Source organism: Leucopleurus acutus (assembly GCF_964270905.1).
Source record: "Leucopleurus acutus genome assembly, chromosome: 3".
NCBI lineage: Eukaryota > Metazoa > Chordata > Mammalia > Artiodactyla > Delphinidae > Leucopleurus > Leucopleurus acutus.
Genome location: NC_139145.1, coordinates 149,430,404 through 149,449,776, shown reverse-complemented (window position 1 = coordinate 149,449,776; position 19,373 = coordinate 149,430,404). Strand labels below are relative to the sequence as shown.

Here is a 19,373-nt window from a genome sequence, read left to right as displayed (position 1 = left end):
ATTTTCATATTTTTATTTTTGACTCTTTCATCTTTCTCATTGAAGTATATCATGTAAAATGCATGAATATTAAGTGAAATTTTTACATCTGTACATGCCTAACCACCACCCAGACCAAGATGTATTCAGCATCCCCACAGGTTCTGTCATACTCACTCCAAGTGATATCCCCCAAGGGTAACCTGACCTAGATCCCCATGGATTATTTTTGCCTTTTTTGGGAATGTTGTATAAAAGGAATTAAACAGCAAGTGTTTCATTTTTAAAAAGTGGTCATCTAACCTGACACTGAATGAATAGAAGTGGCCTAGAGCATTTGCAATCTGCCTCAGTCTGCAGCAGTGTGACTCCGGCAGTGCAGGGTTTGAATCATGATTCACTCCCTGTATAACCTAGAGCAGAGCTTAAACTTTTTGACCCTTGGTTTCTTCATCTAGAAGATGGAGAGAATAATCATTCCTACGTTGGAAAGTGCTTGTTAGGATGATAATTATATGTAAAGTGCCTCACTGCAGTACCTGGAACATAGTGAGTGCCTGATAAATGTGTGTTGAATATATATTCTTGGCTATAGTCGGCATTCATTAAATATAGATTCAAAGACTCTATTGGCCATATTCCTGTTTGTAGTATGGATTTCTCTTGCCTTCTGTGAACTACCTTACACCTCCAGGACTTCAGTTCAGGTACCTTTTTTTTTTTTTTTTTTTTTGCCCAGCGGCTTTCCGGATCTTTGTTCCCTGCCCAGGGATTGAACCCAGCCCTGGCAGAGAAAGTGCCGAGTCTTAACCACTGGACCGCCAGGGAATTTCCCAGGACTTCAGTTTAGGAATGTGTGTGGGTGTGTGGCCAAGCACTTCTGCAAAGACTTTTCTTCGCACTTTCTGGCATTAAACGTTATGACTTTGGCTTCCTTCCTTCGGATTTTGTTAGCCAGGGTCAAATACCAGAGTAGGGGGTGGCGGGCAAGGATCCTTTCTCGGAAAATGAGCCAGAAGTGTTGATCTTTTTCAGACATTTCACTTTATTACAAGAAACATTTATGGAGCAAGTGCAAAGCTCGGTGCTTGTCATTCATGTTTTATTCGTTCCCTCACTCACTCACAAGTCAAATCCAATCTTCGCTGCATCTCACTTTCGTAGCATCGGTTCAGGATGAGGGGCGGTCCCTTTAAGGCCCTGGAAAGGGTCTCGGTGCTGGTTTCGGCGGGGAGGCCACGCCCCATCACGTGCGCGTGGTCTCAGCGGGGCGGGGCAGGCGTCTCTTTGCTGCCGTCACTTCCGTTTCTCTGTCAGTAGCGAGCGGGCGAGCTGGAGGCAGTTCGGCTATCGGAGCGGAGCGTGAGTGCGCGGGCCCCGCCCCCACCCCCTCGAAATCGCCCTCGTTCGGCCCTCACCTTGCCAGCCTGGCCGCTGCGCGCCTGCAGACCCGGTCCCTCTCATCGACGACGGCCGCGGGAAATGGCGGCGCTGCCTGATCTCCCCCATGCTTCCTCGGCCTTCCCGGACCCCTCCTCATCCCCGACCCCGCGCCCCACGCGCTTCAGGCCTCTGGGCCCCCGAAGCTGGCCCCCGGGAACGGCCCAGGGGCGGCGGGGGAGGCGGCGCCGGGCAGGGGCGAGGAGCCGCGGGAAGGGGGCCGGGGCGCCCCCGGGACAATGCAGCGGCGGCCCGGGCGGGGGCGCGTGCGGGGCCTGCGTCTACCCAAGGTCTCTCCGGGGTCCTCATCCCTGCCGCCAGGAGCGGGGACCCGGTCGGAGGAAGGCAGGCGGTGCGGCGGGGGCGACTGGCGCTGGGGTAGTGAATGGCTGCTTTGCTGGGGGGCAGTGAGCTCTTCGAGGGAAGAAAATGGCGCTTGGTGCAAGTCCCTCCTCTCCCACGCCGTCTCCTCCGCATTTCGCCGCCTCCCACGCCCCCTCCGACCGACCTGTCTCCCACCGCCCAAGGCGTTGTCAGCCCCGGGGTTCTGGCGGCTGCCTGGCGTCGCGCGGCCCCCTTCCTCCGTTTTGGTGCTTATCACCCTCGTGTTGTACCGAATTCGCGTGCCTTTTAGTCCTAGTTTATTTTCACCTCTTGTTTTCTAATCCCTCCTTCCCCATGCCTTCATCAGAGATCGGAGATTTTTAAGTTGTGTTTTGTATATATTCCACACCAGCGCTGTTAGTAGCGCCTCGCCAGAATTGCGAGCCTGCCGCCCTGCCCCCCTCCCCCGCTTTTTCCCCCTTGAACGGTAAAGGCTCATTAAGTAAAAGTGAAAATATATTTTGTTACAAGTTCAAACAAGCTGGCTTTAGTTACCGTTACCTTGTTTTCGTGTCGGATGGACTTATTTGGGTTAAACACGAGGTGGTTCTTTGAAATGATCTTAGGCCCCCAGGAACCTTTCATGAACAGATGGTATAGTTATGCCTGACCGTTTCAAAGTGAAAAACAGGGTACGTTCAGTTGGATTACCTTTAAAAAAAAAATGCTTCTTGGCATTATTAGCTAGCATGAGAAACAACTAAATTGATTTTGGAGATAAGGTTGGAAAGCGGAGCAGTAACAGGATTAATGTATAAAACGTGGCTATAAATGTTGCTTGCTCCCCTCTGAATTTACTACTCTTGGCATCAAGAAAGTGCCAGATAAAATCAACATGGCTGGCTTGGGCATGGTTTGAGCTTTTTGAATGTAGTGGCTAGGCTAGGGATGGCCCATTTCTTTTACCTTGACTTCCTGTTTCGGGATGCATTCAGTGCCCTTGTTAATGGCAAGTTTAGTCGAGATCTGGATTATTTATGGGTTTTTTGAAGTCTTTTTTTCCGCTTTTTTCAGCAAACATTATAGTGTATGTTGTGTATATTGGATCCTTTAGGGCATACAGAAGTTAATAGGACTCAAGTCTCTTCTGAGATGGAGGTGGAGAGAGCAAAAGATGCTTGTTTTGAAAATAAGCATTTTACCACTTGGTATTATAAGTGCTTTGAAAAGAGGTACAGCGTGAAAGTCCTTGAATTTTGGGAAACATAGAAGCACAAGACTCTGCCTTGCCCTCAGGCACTCTGTAAACATCCACAGGGAAAGCAAGGTACTGGCCTATGTACCTCTGTCTGGGGGGACCTGGGGAACTAGGGTCATAGTAGGAGTTCGAGGAAAGGTTTTGCCCCTCCCATAAGCAGATTCTTCAAATTTTAGTTGTATTCCAGAGTAGAAAATCAGTGTAAAATGTAAATGAACTGTGAATTATGTATAACTTTGATTCAGTACTTGCTCCTTTGATTGGCATGGTCAAAAAGCCAAAAAAATTAAGAACATATACAAAATATGAAAAATAGGATTATAATGGTAAAATTAATTAAATATCGACATCTGTGTAGTACAGTTGTTCACCATGCTGTGTGTAAGTTGATATCAGTTCCGGCAGTGAATAATTGTACATAAGTCTCCTCAGTGGCAAGTATAAAGCAGTACTGAGAATTAATTCATATTTCTTCTTGGTTTTAACAGGGATTGCTGTCAGCTGCCTTTTTGCAGTTTACCCTAAACATAAACATCTAACCCTGCTAAAATGAAGTATAAAAAACCCCATTGACTTTGAGAAAGAGAGAGGTGTAGGAGTATGAGATGTGTATGACATTTAGTTCTTCTTGCTGGGTTCAGAACTCTTCACTTTGCATGTTATTTTCAACTTGGAAGAGCATAGATTAAGAGCATAACTTCTGTGCTCAGTGTAACAACTCCAGTACCAAAAATGGTAGAAAGAACTGTGGAACTTCTTGAATCTTTGATTGGGGGAGAGTTAATTTGAAGGTAGTAGAGCAAATTATGAATTATTTACATAATGTATTTTTCTTTCAGAATGCCGAAGTCAAAGGAACTTGTTTCTTCAAGCTCTTCTGGCAGTGATTCTGACAGTGAAGTTGACAAAAAGGTGATATACACCATGTGATTTTTGTGATACTTAATTCAGCAGTATTGTCCACATCCAGTTCTGAAGGACTGCACAGCATATCAGAATCTTAAAATGAGAGCCTGGATGGATGTTTCTGAAAGTGCAGATGGCCCCTGAACCACTTGACTAAAGTGCCTAGGGTGCTTGTTGTACACGCACACGCCAAGCCCCGACGTCAGACTTGAGCAAGTCTTCTGACATTAACAAGCTTCCTGTTGTGGCTTTTTAGGACTCGTAAGGCTTCCTAGGGGAATAGCACTAGATTTAGGCCAAAGCCACTATTTGCCATTATTTAGTAATCTTCCTAATCTGTAGGTATTCTGTGTAGTTGTTGAGCCAAGTTATCTGAACTCCTTGAAAGCAGATGTCAGTTTGACAGTCTTCTCAGCCTTGTTGTTTATCTAGCCTTCAAGGATTACATAAAATTTGGCTTGGTACATTTTAAATTAGAATGTTACTTACTCTGGTCCTCTCCTTTTAATTAAATCAGCACCCAGCAAAGCTAACATGAAAGTACCCATTTTGATAGAAGAGGGTTTTTCTGCGTTAGGTGATAATTGTGCTATAGGCTTAACTGTGCATTCTGCTTAACTGAGCATCTCACACTGTAGTCAGGGCTTCTTCCACGCAGAATTGTCCTTTATCTCCTAAAACCTTACATAGTTGTGTCTCTGAGCTCAGTTAGCGGTGTTAGTTAAAAGAAAAGAGAGCTTATATGAGAGTCTTGGAGGAGATGGACTTTTATAGGAAAGTACATAGTATAATATCACCTGGAAGGTTGAACAAAAACTTCACCTGGAAGGTTGAACAAAAACTGCCAGAGAGTCTTGGAGGAGATGGACTTTTATAGGAAAGTACATAGTATAATATCACCTGGAAGGTTGAACAAAAACTTCAAAGAGCATGCATGGCTATATTCAAGAAGGGAATGTCTCTTAGTTTTTTAACTTGCACATAGTATAGCATTTGAATACATTGATTTAACAAGTTTTTTATTGAGCTTTTATGTGCCAGGTATGTGCCATTCCACAAGGACTATATAGACCCTGATAAAAAGAATAATTGCTTTCTGCTTATTGAGCTGAGGTAATTTTTGCTATTTATCCCAAATAATACTGTTAATCCTGTAAGGACTTATGTTAAATGAATCCAGTCTTTCAGTCTTTCAGTTTGTGTACGTAAATACATACATTATATCAGTATTTTACCTAGCATCACATAATTTGGTAAAACATTATTAGTTTATATACCTTCCACTGAGGAACATGACTGCCCTCTACTGTTTGGATTGGGAACTCTACTGGATTTCATGGACTGTTGGCTCATTTTTTAAATAAATAAATAAAATTAATTAATTAATTTGGTTGCACCGGGTCTTAGTTGTGGCAGGTGGGCTCCTTTGTTGTGGTTCCAGGGCTTCTTAGTTGCAGCATGTATGCGGGATCTGGTTCCCTGACCAGGGATGAAACCCAGGCCTCCTGCATTGGGAGCGCAGAGTCTTATCCACTGCACCACCAGAGAAGTCCCTGTTAGCTCATTTTGAGAATGAAGCTATATGAAAAACTTTTAGAGTAATGCTGCTTTTAAAACATTGTTTTGATTTTGAATGCTAGTGTAACACATTACTGTTTATCTTAAGTGATTTTTTTGTGATGAGGAAGTTTTGTGATGAGTTGTTGACCTCTGGTGCCCAGTACAAAATACCTTTCTTAGCTTTGCCTACTCATAAACTTGCTAAGACAACTTAAGTTCTTTTTGGAATAGGCAGGCATAAATAATCATAAGTTGGTTGTATTCTTCCTAATTAGTACATTTTCTTTGTAAAAATAAGTAACTGACTAATTTACTAGACTGGTTTCCAAAAGTTTAAGTTTATTCAAAAGCAGCAGCCCCCATACCTCCATCTTTTTTTCTCTCCCAAAGGAATTTTATGAGGGATCCCAGTCTATAAATAACTGCTTCTCTGCTGAATACCACTCTAATGCCTGAAGTATCTTTTGGGTTTCTGAGAGCAGTTTGAAAACACTGCACTAGATAGCAGTGCTAGGTTAGTTTCATAGTTCTGTTGTCAAGTGAAACTTGCTTGTGTATATATTTATGATTTTTTTATTAAAAAATGGAGTGTTTTGATCCTTTAAGTCTTGAAAAGTAATGGAATCTTTTGAACCTGAGATGTGTTTTGTTCTTATGCAGATTTTAACCATATTCTTGTTTTTCTTTCAAGTTAAAGAGGAAAAAGCAAGTTGCTCCAGAAAAACCTGTAAAAAAGCAAAAGACTGGTGAAACTTCAAGAGCCCTGTCATCTTCTAAGCAGAGCAGCAGCAGCAGAGATGATAACATGTTTCAGGTAAAGTGGGTTATTTCCTTAGTTCCAGAGGAATTATTACCTGGCTTGATCTAAAGAATGTTAAAAGTACCTTAATCTGATAATGCATGATAATCTTTTATGTATGTTACAATTCTCTTGACTAAGGATATTCCTTGAAATATAAGAACAAGTTAGTAGAAATGAAAGCAATTTATATGATGCTAGCTGATTGTTAAAATCTAGAATTCTATAGTTTTGCTATATTTAAAACAATGGGAATTTAAAAGTTAGAGAAATGCAAAAAAAGATTGAGAACTGCACGTTTAGAGAGCAGCTTGGAGGAGATAGGTCTAGTATTGGGCTGTGAAGTATGGATAGGATGTTACTGGAGGGGAAACAGCAGTATGACCTGCCCAGTTTTGGCTTGATAACAGAAAGGGTGAATGGGTTTACTAAAATGGGCCCTCAGTTTATTTGTTGTGGGGATTAAGGTTGAGTAGTGAGGTAAAGTGAGGGAAGTTCATTAGAGGGCTTTGATGAAATTACTCAGGACTGGCATAGCTTCTTTCCTTGGGTTTCTTATCTTGTTTTAGGGAGACTTGTTATTGGCATCATGGTACAAGAAGGATTTATGGGAGAGGCAGTGGGGATAAATTATGTGAGGTGGTAAGGGCTTAGGTGGTTTTCCCAGAAGATGAAATAGTGATGATTAAGATCGCTGGTGAGGAAGAATGGACTAGAGGAATGAAGCAATCAATGAAGACTGGTTTTAAATTTGAGAGACAATAGAGATGAAGGTTTCATTGATAGATAAGAGGAAAATAAGTTAGTTTTAATGGCAGAGGTGGTTAAGTTTGGCCTTTTGGATCTGATTGTAAGTGTGATAAAGAGTCTGCTTTAGAACCTAGAAGGCTTAGTTGGGAACTGTTCATGTGGGTCATTAGTATGGTTGACTGAAACCTTCCACTGAAGTAAGTATAAACCAGAGGGAGAAGAGGAGGTGACTGAGGACATGCCTTGTGATATTCAGGATGGAAGGAAAAAAGGATATAGGTTAGAGAAGGTGAAGGAAAATAGGAAGAGTACAGTAATGGGAGCAAGAAAAAAATAAGTGCTTTGTGGGAGCATAAACAAGATAAGTGTTTCAAGGAGACATTAGTATTAGTCGAAGTCAGAAGGTTGGACAAAATGAAACTGCAAACATTTACTTGACTAGAAAGTAAGGCTTGTGTGTGTGTGCACTTATTTTTTTTTTTTTTAAAGCTTACTGATGTCCTTGAAAGACAGTACCAGGATTAATGTGAGAATGGGAAAATAGAAGTTTTACTCAATTTTGTCTTGTTATAACTCTAGATAAAGAAATAGACACATGCTAGCTATGCTTAATACTGTACTGAACATTGGAGATGTACTAAGTAGATTTTCAGGCGCACTGATCATACAAAAAATGGTAAGGATAAGGAGATGATATGTTAGCTTGAGTGTAGTAGTCTTTCACTCGGAATATGTATATTGAATCATGTTATAAATCTTAAATACATACATTTTTTAATTAAAAATTATGTAAAAAAAGTGACAAAATGCAGATGGATTTTTATGGGTTTTGGTCTTCTGAATATTTTAGAGGAACTAGGAGCAGATTAGATTAATTTGACAGAGAATGTGCAGATGCCTTGAAGTGTGAAAGAGCTTGGATTGTGCAGGAATTATGAAGCCCTTGTGCCTGGAGCCTAGAAGGTTGGCTGAGAGTGTAGGTAGGAGGTCTAGTTGATGAGGAAGGTGAAGGCCAGATCTTTCAGGGCTTTCCTGTTGGGAGACCAGTTTTAGGAGTTTTAGTTTTATTCTAAGTGCAGTGGGAAGCTATTTTAAGGGGCAGAATGAAATGTAAAATCTGCAAGAAAGTATCCCTTCCTTTCATAGACTTTCCTCCTATATAGAATGAAGGACTGCTTTGGAATATTTCAACTTAATGTTTGTACTAAAGGTAAAAACTTTCAAGTATTTGCTTGGCAGTTATCTTGGGCTTTTCTCTGATCAATTCTGTTCACTGTATGCCTGCTTGTACTTGGATAATAGAGCATCTGTGGTCTATTAATGGATTTCATCTTGTCTCCCTTACTCCTGATTGTACAGATAAAGAAACTAGGGCCCACATTTAGAGATTTTATTCTATTAGAGCAGTTTTGGGAAACCAGTTCTTTTTTTATAGGGAGGTTATCTCACCAAAAGAAGTGAGTTCAGTTCTTAAGCCCTCATTTGGGAGGTTCCCAAGCCTCAAAGGCTGTTAGACTCCTCACCCTTTTGAAAGTGCCTTTAGGAGGATCATATAGGCCTGATTTTCAGAGTGACTTTTCTCGGACCTAGTGAATATATTGGTTATGTAATTTAAAATGAGGATTTCATTTTTATTAGTAATAATGGTTTGATAATTTAGGAAAGACAGGTGAAGGATGGGGTTTTTGGAAGGAAAATCAGTTATGCTCATTGTGTTCTGTAAAGTTTTAAAAAAATCTATTTATTTAATTAAAAAAATAGAGATATATATTTCCTATATTTTTCATTTACCAAGAAAATGCCTTGAAGACAGCTCCCAGAGTGGAACTTTTTTAGACATTGCTAATATCTTTAAGGACCTGGGTTATCAGGTATACTTTACCAAAGACAAATCAAATCTAAATTAAAGTTGTTTGAGTATTGCTTAGCAGCCATAAGACAGGGTTTTTTTTTTTTTTCTTTAACCTAAATACCCATCTCTTGAGAATAGAACTGGAGGAAATGATCTTAAATTTTGGTAAAGCAATGTGGATCAAACATAAGCAGCTCTCTAAATGTAAAATTTGAAGAGAATTGTGCCCAAGGAAAGTCACTATGCTAATCTTTTAAGCTGTGGAATGATTTGGGCAGATTCCTGAGTAGAGAGGGGATACTACTAGATGCTTGCTTTTGTCTGGTTTCTTCAGCTCTGAATTTTGAGAATTTGGTTCCGAAGGGATATAATTTACCTGAGATGACTTATGTGATGTGGATTGGAGAACTGTCTTGTAATTACTTAGTACCTGTGTCTTAAAAGGTCAGAATGATTGAGGCAGGGGACTTTGATCCCTATTCTTCTTCAGAGGGATCCCTATTCGTCTTCAAAATTCAGCACAAAGGATCAGTAATACTGCTTAAGTTGATTTGATGATTTTAAGGATAAACCTGTTACTTTTAAATTATGTTATTACAGAGCCAGGTGTTCTTAACCTGGGGGTTTATTTTGGGAGTCTATGAAATTAATATTTTTTTTGGATTTTTTTGTATTGAAGGGATTATTTATAACCATCAGTACCCCAAAGGGGACAGGAAATCAAAAAAATTTAAGAATCACTCTTCTGTATGACGTACATATTATTTTTCTCTTGTTAATCTCCAGATTATGTGTGTGTGAAAATACATGCATTCTGTTGTGTCATTGTTTTCTCCTATGACATGTAAGTGCAGTGATCTTTATTCTTTCTACTTTTAATTATATCTATACTACTACCTCCTCATTTTTCTGTGATAGTTTTTTTGGTTTTTTTTTTTGGTAAGAATTTGTCAGCTTTATTTCTCCTCAAGGAAGAGGTGACTATTGGGCAAGTTCTTTTCTTTTTTTAAAAATAAACCTTATTGAGATATAATCCATATACAATAAAATGCACACATTTAAAGCATAATTTGGTGAGCTGTAAAAAAAGTACATGCTTTTTAAAATTTTATTTTTGTTTTAATTTTTATTGGAATATGGTTGATTTACAGTATTGTGTTAGTTTCTGCTGTACAGCAAAGTGGATCAGTTGTACATATACATATATCCACTCTTTTTATTGGGTTGGCCAAGAAGTTCTTTCGGGGTTTTCCTAACATCTTACAGAAAAACCCGAATGAACTTTTTGGCCAGCCCAAATAGATTCTGTTCCCCTATAGGTCATTACAGACTACTGAGTAGAGTTCCCTGTGCTATACAGTAGGGTCTTATTAGTTATCTATTTTATATATAGTAGTGTGTATATGTCAATCCCAATCTCCCAATTTATCCCTTCCCTCCCTCCCCCCCCCACTTGGTAACCATAAGTTTGTTTTCTACATCTGTGACTATTTCTGTTTCGTAAATATGTTCATTTGTACCATTTTTTTAGATTCCACATATAAGCAGTATCATATGATATTTGTCTTTCTCTAAACGTACATGCTTTTGTAGTGAGGCCGTTTCCATCACCTTGGAAAGTTCCCTCTAGACCTCCCTTTATAGTCCATTCCCTTTCTCCAGGTAAGCACTGATGTAATATCTGTCCCTAGAGATTTATTTTGCCTGTTCTAGAGCCTCATATAAATGGAATCATACAGTCTGTATTGTTTTGTGTCTGACATCCTTTGCTCACCATAATGTTTTGAGATCATTCCTTGTTTCAAGTATCAGTGGTTTGTTCTTTTTTATTGCTGATTGGTATTCCATTGTATGATTGTACTACAGTTCGTTTATCCATTCATTTTAGGTGGACATTTGGGTTGTTTCTAGTTTGGGGATAATAGGAATAAAGCTGCTGTAAATATTCTTGTACAAGTCTTTTTGTGGACATTTTCGCCTTTTGGGTAAACACCAGATGTATTTGCTGGGTCATAGGCCAAGTGTATGTTTAACTTTAAGAAGCTGTCAGACTTTTCCAAAGTAGCTGTACCATTTTACAGACCCACCAGCAGTGTATGAGATTCCAGTTGCTGCACATCGTCACTGGGTATTACCAGTCTTAAAAATTTTATCCACTTTAATTAATGGATGTGTAGTTTTACTTTGTATTTCCCTAATGTCTGATATTTTTGTTTGAAGATTCTGTTCAGATCTTTTGTATATTAAAAGGTTGTTTGATTTATTGAATTTGAGGGATTTTAAAAAAATATTTTAAATACAAGTCCTTTGTCAGATACAAGTATTGTGAATATTTTCTGAGTCTGTGGTTTACTTATTTTATTTAAGTATCTTTAAAAAGCTTTGATTTTGAAAATGTCCATTTTCATCAATTTTTCGCTTTTTTGGTTAATGCTTTTTGTTTCCTGTTTAAGATATAGTTCTCTACCCCAATGCCAAAAACAAAAATTTTGCCAGTGTTTTTTTTGCTACACTTTTTATAGTTTTAACTTTCATGTTTAGGTCTCTAATCCATGTAGAATTAGTTTCTTCTGTGTATAATGTGAGATAGGGGTTGAGACTCATTTTTCACCCCTGTACAGATAATCGAGTTATTCCAGTACCATTTGTTCAAAAGACTATTCTTTTCCTGTTGAATCACCTTGGATCTTTAAAGAAAATCAGTAAATATACAAAATATTTATCTATTTCTAAACTCTGTTGTAGTCCATTGATCTCTATGTCTGTCTTTAGTACCACACTTTCTTAATTATGATTTTATGGTGAGTCTTGAAATCAGGTAGTGTAAGCCCTTTAACACTGTTCTTCACTTTCAGAATTATTTTTGCTATTCTATGTATTTTGTATTTTCATACACATTTTATAATCAGCTTGTCAATTTTTATCAAAAAGTCTACTGGGATTTTGATTGGGATTGGGTAAATCTGAAGATCAATTTGGGAAGAGTTGGAACTTGACAATATTGAAGTTCCTGTTCATGAATATAGTATCTCTGTCCATTTATTTAGATCTTTTTTGATTTCTCTGTTTTGTGATTCTTCTGGTATGTCTTTTGCTAAATTTATTCCTAAGTATTTTGTGTTCTGATTCTATCGCAAATGTATTGTTTCTTTTTTTTTTGATTTATTTTATTTTATTTTTTTTAACATCTTTATTGGAGTATAGTTGCTTTACAATGGTGTGTGAGTTTCTGCTGTATAATAAAGTCAACCAGCTATACATATATCCCCATATCTCCTCCCCCTTGCGTCTCCCTCTCTCCCACCCTCCCAATCCCACCCCTGTAGGTGGTTACAGAGCACTGAGCTGCTTTCCACTAGCTATCTGTTTTACATTTGGTAGTATATATAAGTCCATGCCACTCTCTCACTTCGTCCCAGCTTACCCTTCCCCCTCCCTGTGTCCTCAAGTCCATTCTCTATGTCTACGTCTTTATTCCTGTCCTGCCCCTAGGTTCTTCAGAACCACTTTTTTAAAATGTGTTGTTTCTTAACTTCATTTTCCAGTTGTTCATTGCTAAACAATATGTACGATATTACATAATGTATGTAAGTATACATATAATATATATTCTATATTTTATATATTTACATGTTATATATGTATTTTTTAGGACTTATTAGATTTCTCTGTTGATGATGATTTTTGTTTTTACATCATCCTTTTCATTCTTTTTCTTGCTTTATTGCTAGTATTTCCAGTACAATATTGAAAAGAAGTGGTGAGAGCAGACATCCTTGCTTTATTCCCGATGTTAGGGGCAAAGTATCCTTCTGACTCTTCTTTTTCCTCTAGTGCCTCTATTGCTTAAACTCTGGAATGAATGTGCATACTGTGGATTTGGTGCTTTGGGCTGGGAGAATGAAAAGTCATGGGATAAACGTGGTGCTGTTTTCTGTAGGGCCTATCTTTATTTGAAAATTCACGTTAAAGCTTTTTATGCTAAAATGAACACTGGAGAAAAAAATTAAAAAAAAATAAAGTGAACACTGAATATATTAAGGGGCAGTATACAAAAGAAAACGCACAGTAAGTTTTTGGTTACAATAAGGGGTTCAGATGTTGGTAGAGCAGCATCGGTCTGTGTCCTCAGGCTTCCCGTCCTTTCACCCCCACAGTTCTTTGGTGCTGGTGTTCCCTGAATCATTATTGCCAGATTTTAAGAGAGTCAGTTTATTGACCTATAACTTTTCCCTACTTTGTATAATTTCTTATTTATAATGGTCAAACACAAGTTATTTGAAGAGTGATTAGGGACTTCAAATTGTAAATTCACAAAGTTTTAAGTATGTGGATGGTCAGTCACGTTTGGGAGAAAGAACATGCCTCTTTTTAAGTTCATCTGTAGCAAACAAACATTTATACACACGTCATTGAAATTGTGGGTGAGGAAGCTTGTTCGAAGTTTCTAGGGATCGAGGGTAGAAGTGAAGCTAGCTAACAATGTGTTGTGTTAACTGTATTGTACCATGCTTTTTACATAAAATAACTGAGTACTTGTTATTACTAATTTAAGACTGATAAAATGCCGTTCATATACTTATACTGTTTTTTAAAAAAAGGTTGCTTTCAGTCTTGATCTTTAACTTTTTTTCTAGTGAAATTTTAAAGTTGTAACCCTGTTTTTCTGCTTCTGGTTTTCTTTTTTTCTTTTTTGTCCATAGTTCAGGGACCTATAAAGGCTTCAGAATTCTCTTCCTGGCTTTTCAAGTCCTTTTCAGTATAGCTCCATCTATTCAGCCTTTTGAATCTCATCAGTATTGTATCTTTCTGCTTTCCTTGGTCTATGTCATCACTTTTTTCTCCCTTTTGCTTAATTAATGGCCTGTCATTTTTCAAGGTCAAATTCCACCACCCGAAGTCTCTTGCACTACTCAAGCCCACACTGAATGCTTACTTGACTTACCTAATCAGTATTACTCTAGTAGGTTTTCAGTGTATTTTAATTTTATCTATTCATCTGTCACATGGGCTTACCTTAAAAACCAAAATGAAACAATGTTCAGTTCAGTGCTGTAGGTGCCTAAGATACTTAAAAATCTGTCAGGTATTAAATCAGTGTTATAAATCACTATTGGGAGTTTCACTGTGATAATTATTTTGGTCTTATTTATTTAGTTCATCCATTAAAACAGTTTGCTCGGAACCCGGAGTGACAGGCACTAGGGGACACAAAGGACTGTAAAAAGTAAGCCGTTAAAAATGACAGTAAGATCACTGGTGACTTTAGCATAGGCATTGGGAGTTTAATCAATGGAAACAGCAATTCTTGCCTTTCAAAGATTAGCAATAAAGGGAGGAAGGAAACATGAGGAAAGTTATACAATGCTGATTAGGGAAAATGCCTTATAGAAAGAGGAGAATGAGCATGTTTGGAAATGGTAGATAAGAAACCAACAGAAAGGGAAAGAATGTACAGGTGACCCTCAAATAATGCAGGTTTGAACTGCCTGGGTCCACTTATACACAGATATTTTTCAATACTAAATACTGCATGGTTTGTGGTTGGTTAATCCTCGGATGTGGAGGGCCGAGGTATAAATTATACTTGAATTAACCTCTGAGTTGTTCAGGGGTCAGCTGTATACGCAAGAAATGGGATACAAAAGGTAAAGAACTTAAGAATTGATGAAGATGTGGGTAAGTACTGAGAAGAGAGATTTGAAGGCACTTAACCATACCTGATGGACTGTATTTTCTCCATAAAGCATGAGGCATACCAAGCAAATAGGGGGCACACCAGTGGGATGAGAAATTTGAGAACGAAAATGAACAAGACCTGAGACAAGAAAAAGCAGCCTGAGAGGACATAGGCAAGATGGAAGCCGTAAATGTGTACTTGTATCAGCACAACTGTCCTTCTACTATAGCAATACTTGATATCCCAATAAAAGGGATTATTTAATCATTAAGGGACCCAGGTTTATAGGGAAAGCAACTTTTACATGATGATGTGTTTCAAGCACAACATCACAGCTAGTATTTAAGTCAGGAAGATTGAAGAGTAGGTTTAAAGTGAGTCAGATAGGTAGAGGTAGAGGTTTTGATCAGATATACTGGAAAGTGCTTACAGACACTTGGTTGAGTAAGCCTTTTCCTTCCCTGTGCAATCTGTAGTTTGTGTTAACAGCAGTAGAAGGTTTTTGAAAAATAGTTTTCTGTGGACAGTTTTAAGTTCTCAGTTTGCGACTGTAAGTGGAGTGTATTAAAGATGTTATTTGAAATGAATGTCTAAAAGGAAAAGCCATCTCATGTACTGTTGACTGGAACTTTGGATTCTTATATTCAGAATGGTTGCTAAAGCAATGTAGCTAGCTGAGTCTGTGGATTCCTACGGTTGTGGTTTGTGCAAGATTTTGCTTTGTAATGATCTTTATGGTAAAAAAAAAACACTTAACATAAAACTTATCATCATAACCATTTTTAAGCATACAGTAATGTTACGTATGTTCACTTTATTGTGAAACAGAGCTCCAGAATATTTTCATCTTGTAAAACTGTTACATAACAACTCCCCTTTTCTCCCGATCTCCCCCCAGCCCCTGGTAATCATTCTACTTTCTATCTTAATCTGACTATTCTAGGTACCTCGTATTTTTTTTTTAAAGCATATGAAATTTTAAAAAATTTATCTATTTTTTGGCTGCGTTGGGTCTTTGTTGCTGAGCGGGGGCTTTCTAGTTGCGGCGAGTGGGGGCTACTCTTTGTTGCAGTGTGTGGACTTCTCACTGCGTTGGCTTCTCTTGGTGCAAAGCACGGGATCTAGGCACACGGGCTTCAGTAGTTGCAGCACGTGGGCCCTAGAACACACGGGCTTCAGTAGTTGCAGTGTGTGGGCTCAGTAGTTGTGGCGCAAGGGCTTAGTTGCTCCGTGGCATGTGGGATCTTCCTGGACCAGGGATCAAACCCATGTCCCCTGCATTGGCAGGTGGATTCTTGACCACTGGGCCACCAGGGAAGTCCCTAGGTACCTCATATTAAGTACTGGAATCATCCAGTATGTATCTTTTTGTGATGAGCTTATTTCACATAGCATAATGTCCTCAGGGTTCATCCTTGTTGTAAATAGCACGTGACAGAATTTCCTGCTTTTTTAAAGCTGAATAATACTTTGTTATGTATGTCCCAATTTAATGTAAAAGTGATTGGAAACGTGAGATGGGCTTTTTTCATCTTTTTAGAAAGATCTTAACAGTGATAGTTCCTTTGGTGTAGTTTTGATATTGAGAATAGTAATTATTTTTGTGATTAAAAGTAGAGTGAGTGTGCAGCAAGTGTGAATATAAATATGGATGCCATTGTTGAACATCTTTTTATGTTTTGTTTCTTTTGCAGATTGGGAAAATGAGGTATGTCAGTGTTCGGGACTTTAAAGGGAAAGTCTTAATTGATATTAGAGAATACTGGATGGATCCAGAAGGTGAAATGAAACCAGGAAGGAAAGGTAAGATTTAATTTCCTGAATTTGGTCCTAATGTTGGGACTAAATTTAAAATTATCTAAGCTTGAAATTGTTTGGACTTTATTTGAAATTGAAATAATGTTGATGGTGCATAGGGCATGGGAGATCCTCCTTGAGTTGATTCTCTTTATCTTCTGTAGCCTTTTTTGTTTTTTTTTTTTTTTGGCTACACTGTGCGGCATGCAGGATCTTAGTTCCCTGACCAGGGATGGAACCTGTGCCCCCTACAGTGGAAGTGCGGAGTCTTAACCACTGGACCACCAGGGAAGTCCCTGTAGCCTTTTTGGACAAGACACTTAACTTATTTTAATGAAATGTCTTAAATAAAAGCTTGTTGAAATATCTCCCTCCCTCCCCCCAATAATACCCCTAATATCACTTCAGTTGGCTGCTAATTTACTTGAATATACCTTTAAAAAGATTACATCAATTCTGAAGTAGAATGGGGGCACTGGGAAGGTGTAAAATCAGGAATGGAAAATCCTGGTTTACAGTGTTTCCTTTTGGTTCATCTCCAAACAGATACTCTTTAGGGTGGTATCCTTTAAGTGGGTCTTTGTCCTCCTTCCATTTTTGCTTCATCCAGTCCCAAGCATGTCATCATCACAGAAGCATGCTTTATTCATTCACCAAATAGCTATAGAACATTTGTGTACCAACAGAAATTCATGTATTTGGCTGGTTAGCTGCTTTAGATGGATCCTTAGTTAATGAAAAAAATGCCTCCTTACTTTCTTCTACTCTGCCTGCATGTCATTTTGAAAAGTACCACTTGTTTGCTTCATGTAATTTTTGACTGTATTAAACTTAACCTTTATATGCTTTCGTACCCTTTTCTTCTTCAGGCTACTTCTGGATTGATCATTCAAGTTGTCCCAGTGTAGCCAATGCCAGATTTCTTTTCTTTTTCCTGCAAACATTTACTAAAATGATTTGATTAGCCCTTCCTAAGTATTGCCCTAATATATTCTCCTCTTTCCTCTCAACTTCATGGCCTCCCAGCAGTTTTCTGAGAAATTCATTAATCTTCCAATTCTAGTTTATTTCTATGCTTATAAGGGTCAGGCATTAGAACATTGTAAGTTTAAAGCACAAAGTACTTTCTGTTCATACTTTTATGTCTTAAATAGGAACATGTCATTAGCTAATGTTTTAAATGTTTATGTGTCTGGTGATAGGCTGAGATTTTATTCACATTAGCTAATTTAATTATTCACAACAACCCTTTGAGTTATAAGCAGCATTTTACTGATGAGGAAACTGAGGTTTAGAGGTAATTAATTTTTTAAAGGCCATAGAGTTAGTGACAGTGAGGCTGGGATTTGAACCCTGGCAGCATGACTCCAGAGTGCACTCTTTTTTTTTTAAGCAGAGGTCTTAGAAGCCCATATGATTTAAATTTCTTTCTTTATTTATTTATGGCTGTGTTGGGTCTTCCCTTCTGTGCGAGGGCTTTCTCTAGTTGTGGCAAGCGGGGGCCACTCTTCATCGCGGTGCACGGGCCTCTCACTATCGCGGCCTCTCTTGTTGCGGAGCACAGGCTCCAGATGCCTAGGCTCGGTAATTGTGGCTCACGGGCCCAGTTGCTCCGCGGCATGTGAGATCTTCCCAGACCAGGGCTCGAACCCACGTCCCCTGCATTGGCAGGCAGACTCTCAACCACTGCACCACCAGGGAAACCCCAGAGTGCACTCTTAACCAGTATGCACAGTCTAAGAAGTCCTCTTTGGATCGTGTCTCGGGGATTTTTCCAAAGTGAATTGAGTGCTTCTGGAAGAGCTCAGCACAGTCATTCATGCTGAGTTCCTGTGGAAATTTTGAGCAAATGTTGGAAACAACTGGTTGTAGAAATGGGGTGTCACATACCGAATCTGGGTCTGGCCACATAGCCTGCTAGTTTGCAAGCACTTGTGAGATAAATCTTCAGATCATCATTTGCGCTCACTGGGTATAATAGGCATTATGCAGGATGCAGTGTTGAAAGTAAAACTGGGTATAAGATTTACCTGCTAAGGTAATTGTGATGAATGTGTAATTAACAAACGTAAGGGATTTGATTCTTAATGTACTATTGTGCCATTCAAAATGACAATTTAGATAAAACAGTATTTTATTTGGAAGTATGAAAATCCTCAAGAGAGCTTAAGTAGATATTCAATTTTTGATTTTTAAACTTTTTTTTTAGGTATTTCTTTAAATCCTGAGCAGTGGAGCCAGCTGAAGGAACAGATTTCTGACATTGATGATGCAGTAAGAAAACTGTAAAATCAGAGCAATGTAAAACCTGTACTGTTTTAGTTGTTTTAATCTGTCTTTTTACATTGGCTTTTGTTTTCTAAACATTGTTTTCCAAGCTATTGTATATTTGGATTGCAGAACAATTTGTAAGATGAATACTTCTTTTTAAATGCGCATTATTAAAAATGTTCTGAGTGAAGCTAATTGTCAGTTTTATTAAGGAGGATTGCTTTTGTGTCCACCACCTAGTGTAAAATAAAATCAAGTAATACAATCTTAACTGTTGTGGCCTTCTTTGATCAGAAAAGTTGGTACTATTTAAGGCCAAAAGTAACAGTTTATCGACCTTTTAGTTTCAACTCAGCTTTTACGTTCAAAAGGATTAGCAATCGCATTGAATTTAGAAAATTTGTGAAATTCATGGTTAATCTGTTTTCTTCTAGTCAAATATCTGGACTTGTTTGATTTTTTTTCTTTTCCCCCCACCCCAATGATACTTCACTTTCCCCTTTTTTTCTTCACTTCATTTTCCTTTTAATAACTTGTTATGTTCAGTTTTCGTTTCGCTTTTTGCTTTTTCTTGAGTATATTATGCTAATTTGGTAAGTCTGAAACTGTCAAAATGTTACTTATCTCAATAAGGTACTTGTAAGTAAAATATTATATGAGAACTACAATCACTAATTCTACTGTATTAAATATTAGGAGATATAGTTTGATAAACAACATGGCTTGTATGAAAACTCCGAGCAAGTAAATGTATGTA

The 19,373-nt window shown here is 38.4% G+C and overlaps 1 protein-coding gene across 1 annotated transcript; it reads left to right on the top strand.

The window, feature by feature from the left end:
• Nucleotides 1-1,294: 1,294 nt before the first annotated feature.
• On the top strand, nucleotides 1,295-18,852 carry SUB1 (SUB1 regulator of transcription). The gene is made up of 5 exons (XM_082836338.1): nucleotides 1,295-1,341; nucleotides 3,841-3,913; nucleotides 6,159-6,281; nucleotides 16,243-16,351; nucleotides 18,555-18,852. Exons 2-5 carry the CDS (start codon nucleotides 3,842-3,844, stop codon nucleotides 18,632-18,634), a joined length of 384 nt encoding a protein of 127 aa, XP_082692464.1. The 5' UTR covers nucleotides 1,295-1,341; nucleotide 3,841; the 3' UTR covers nucleotides 18,635-18,852.
• Nucleotides 18,853-19,373: the final 521 nt, after the last annotated feature.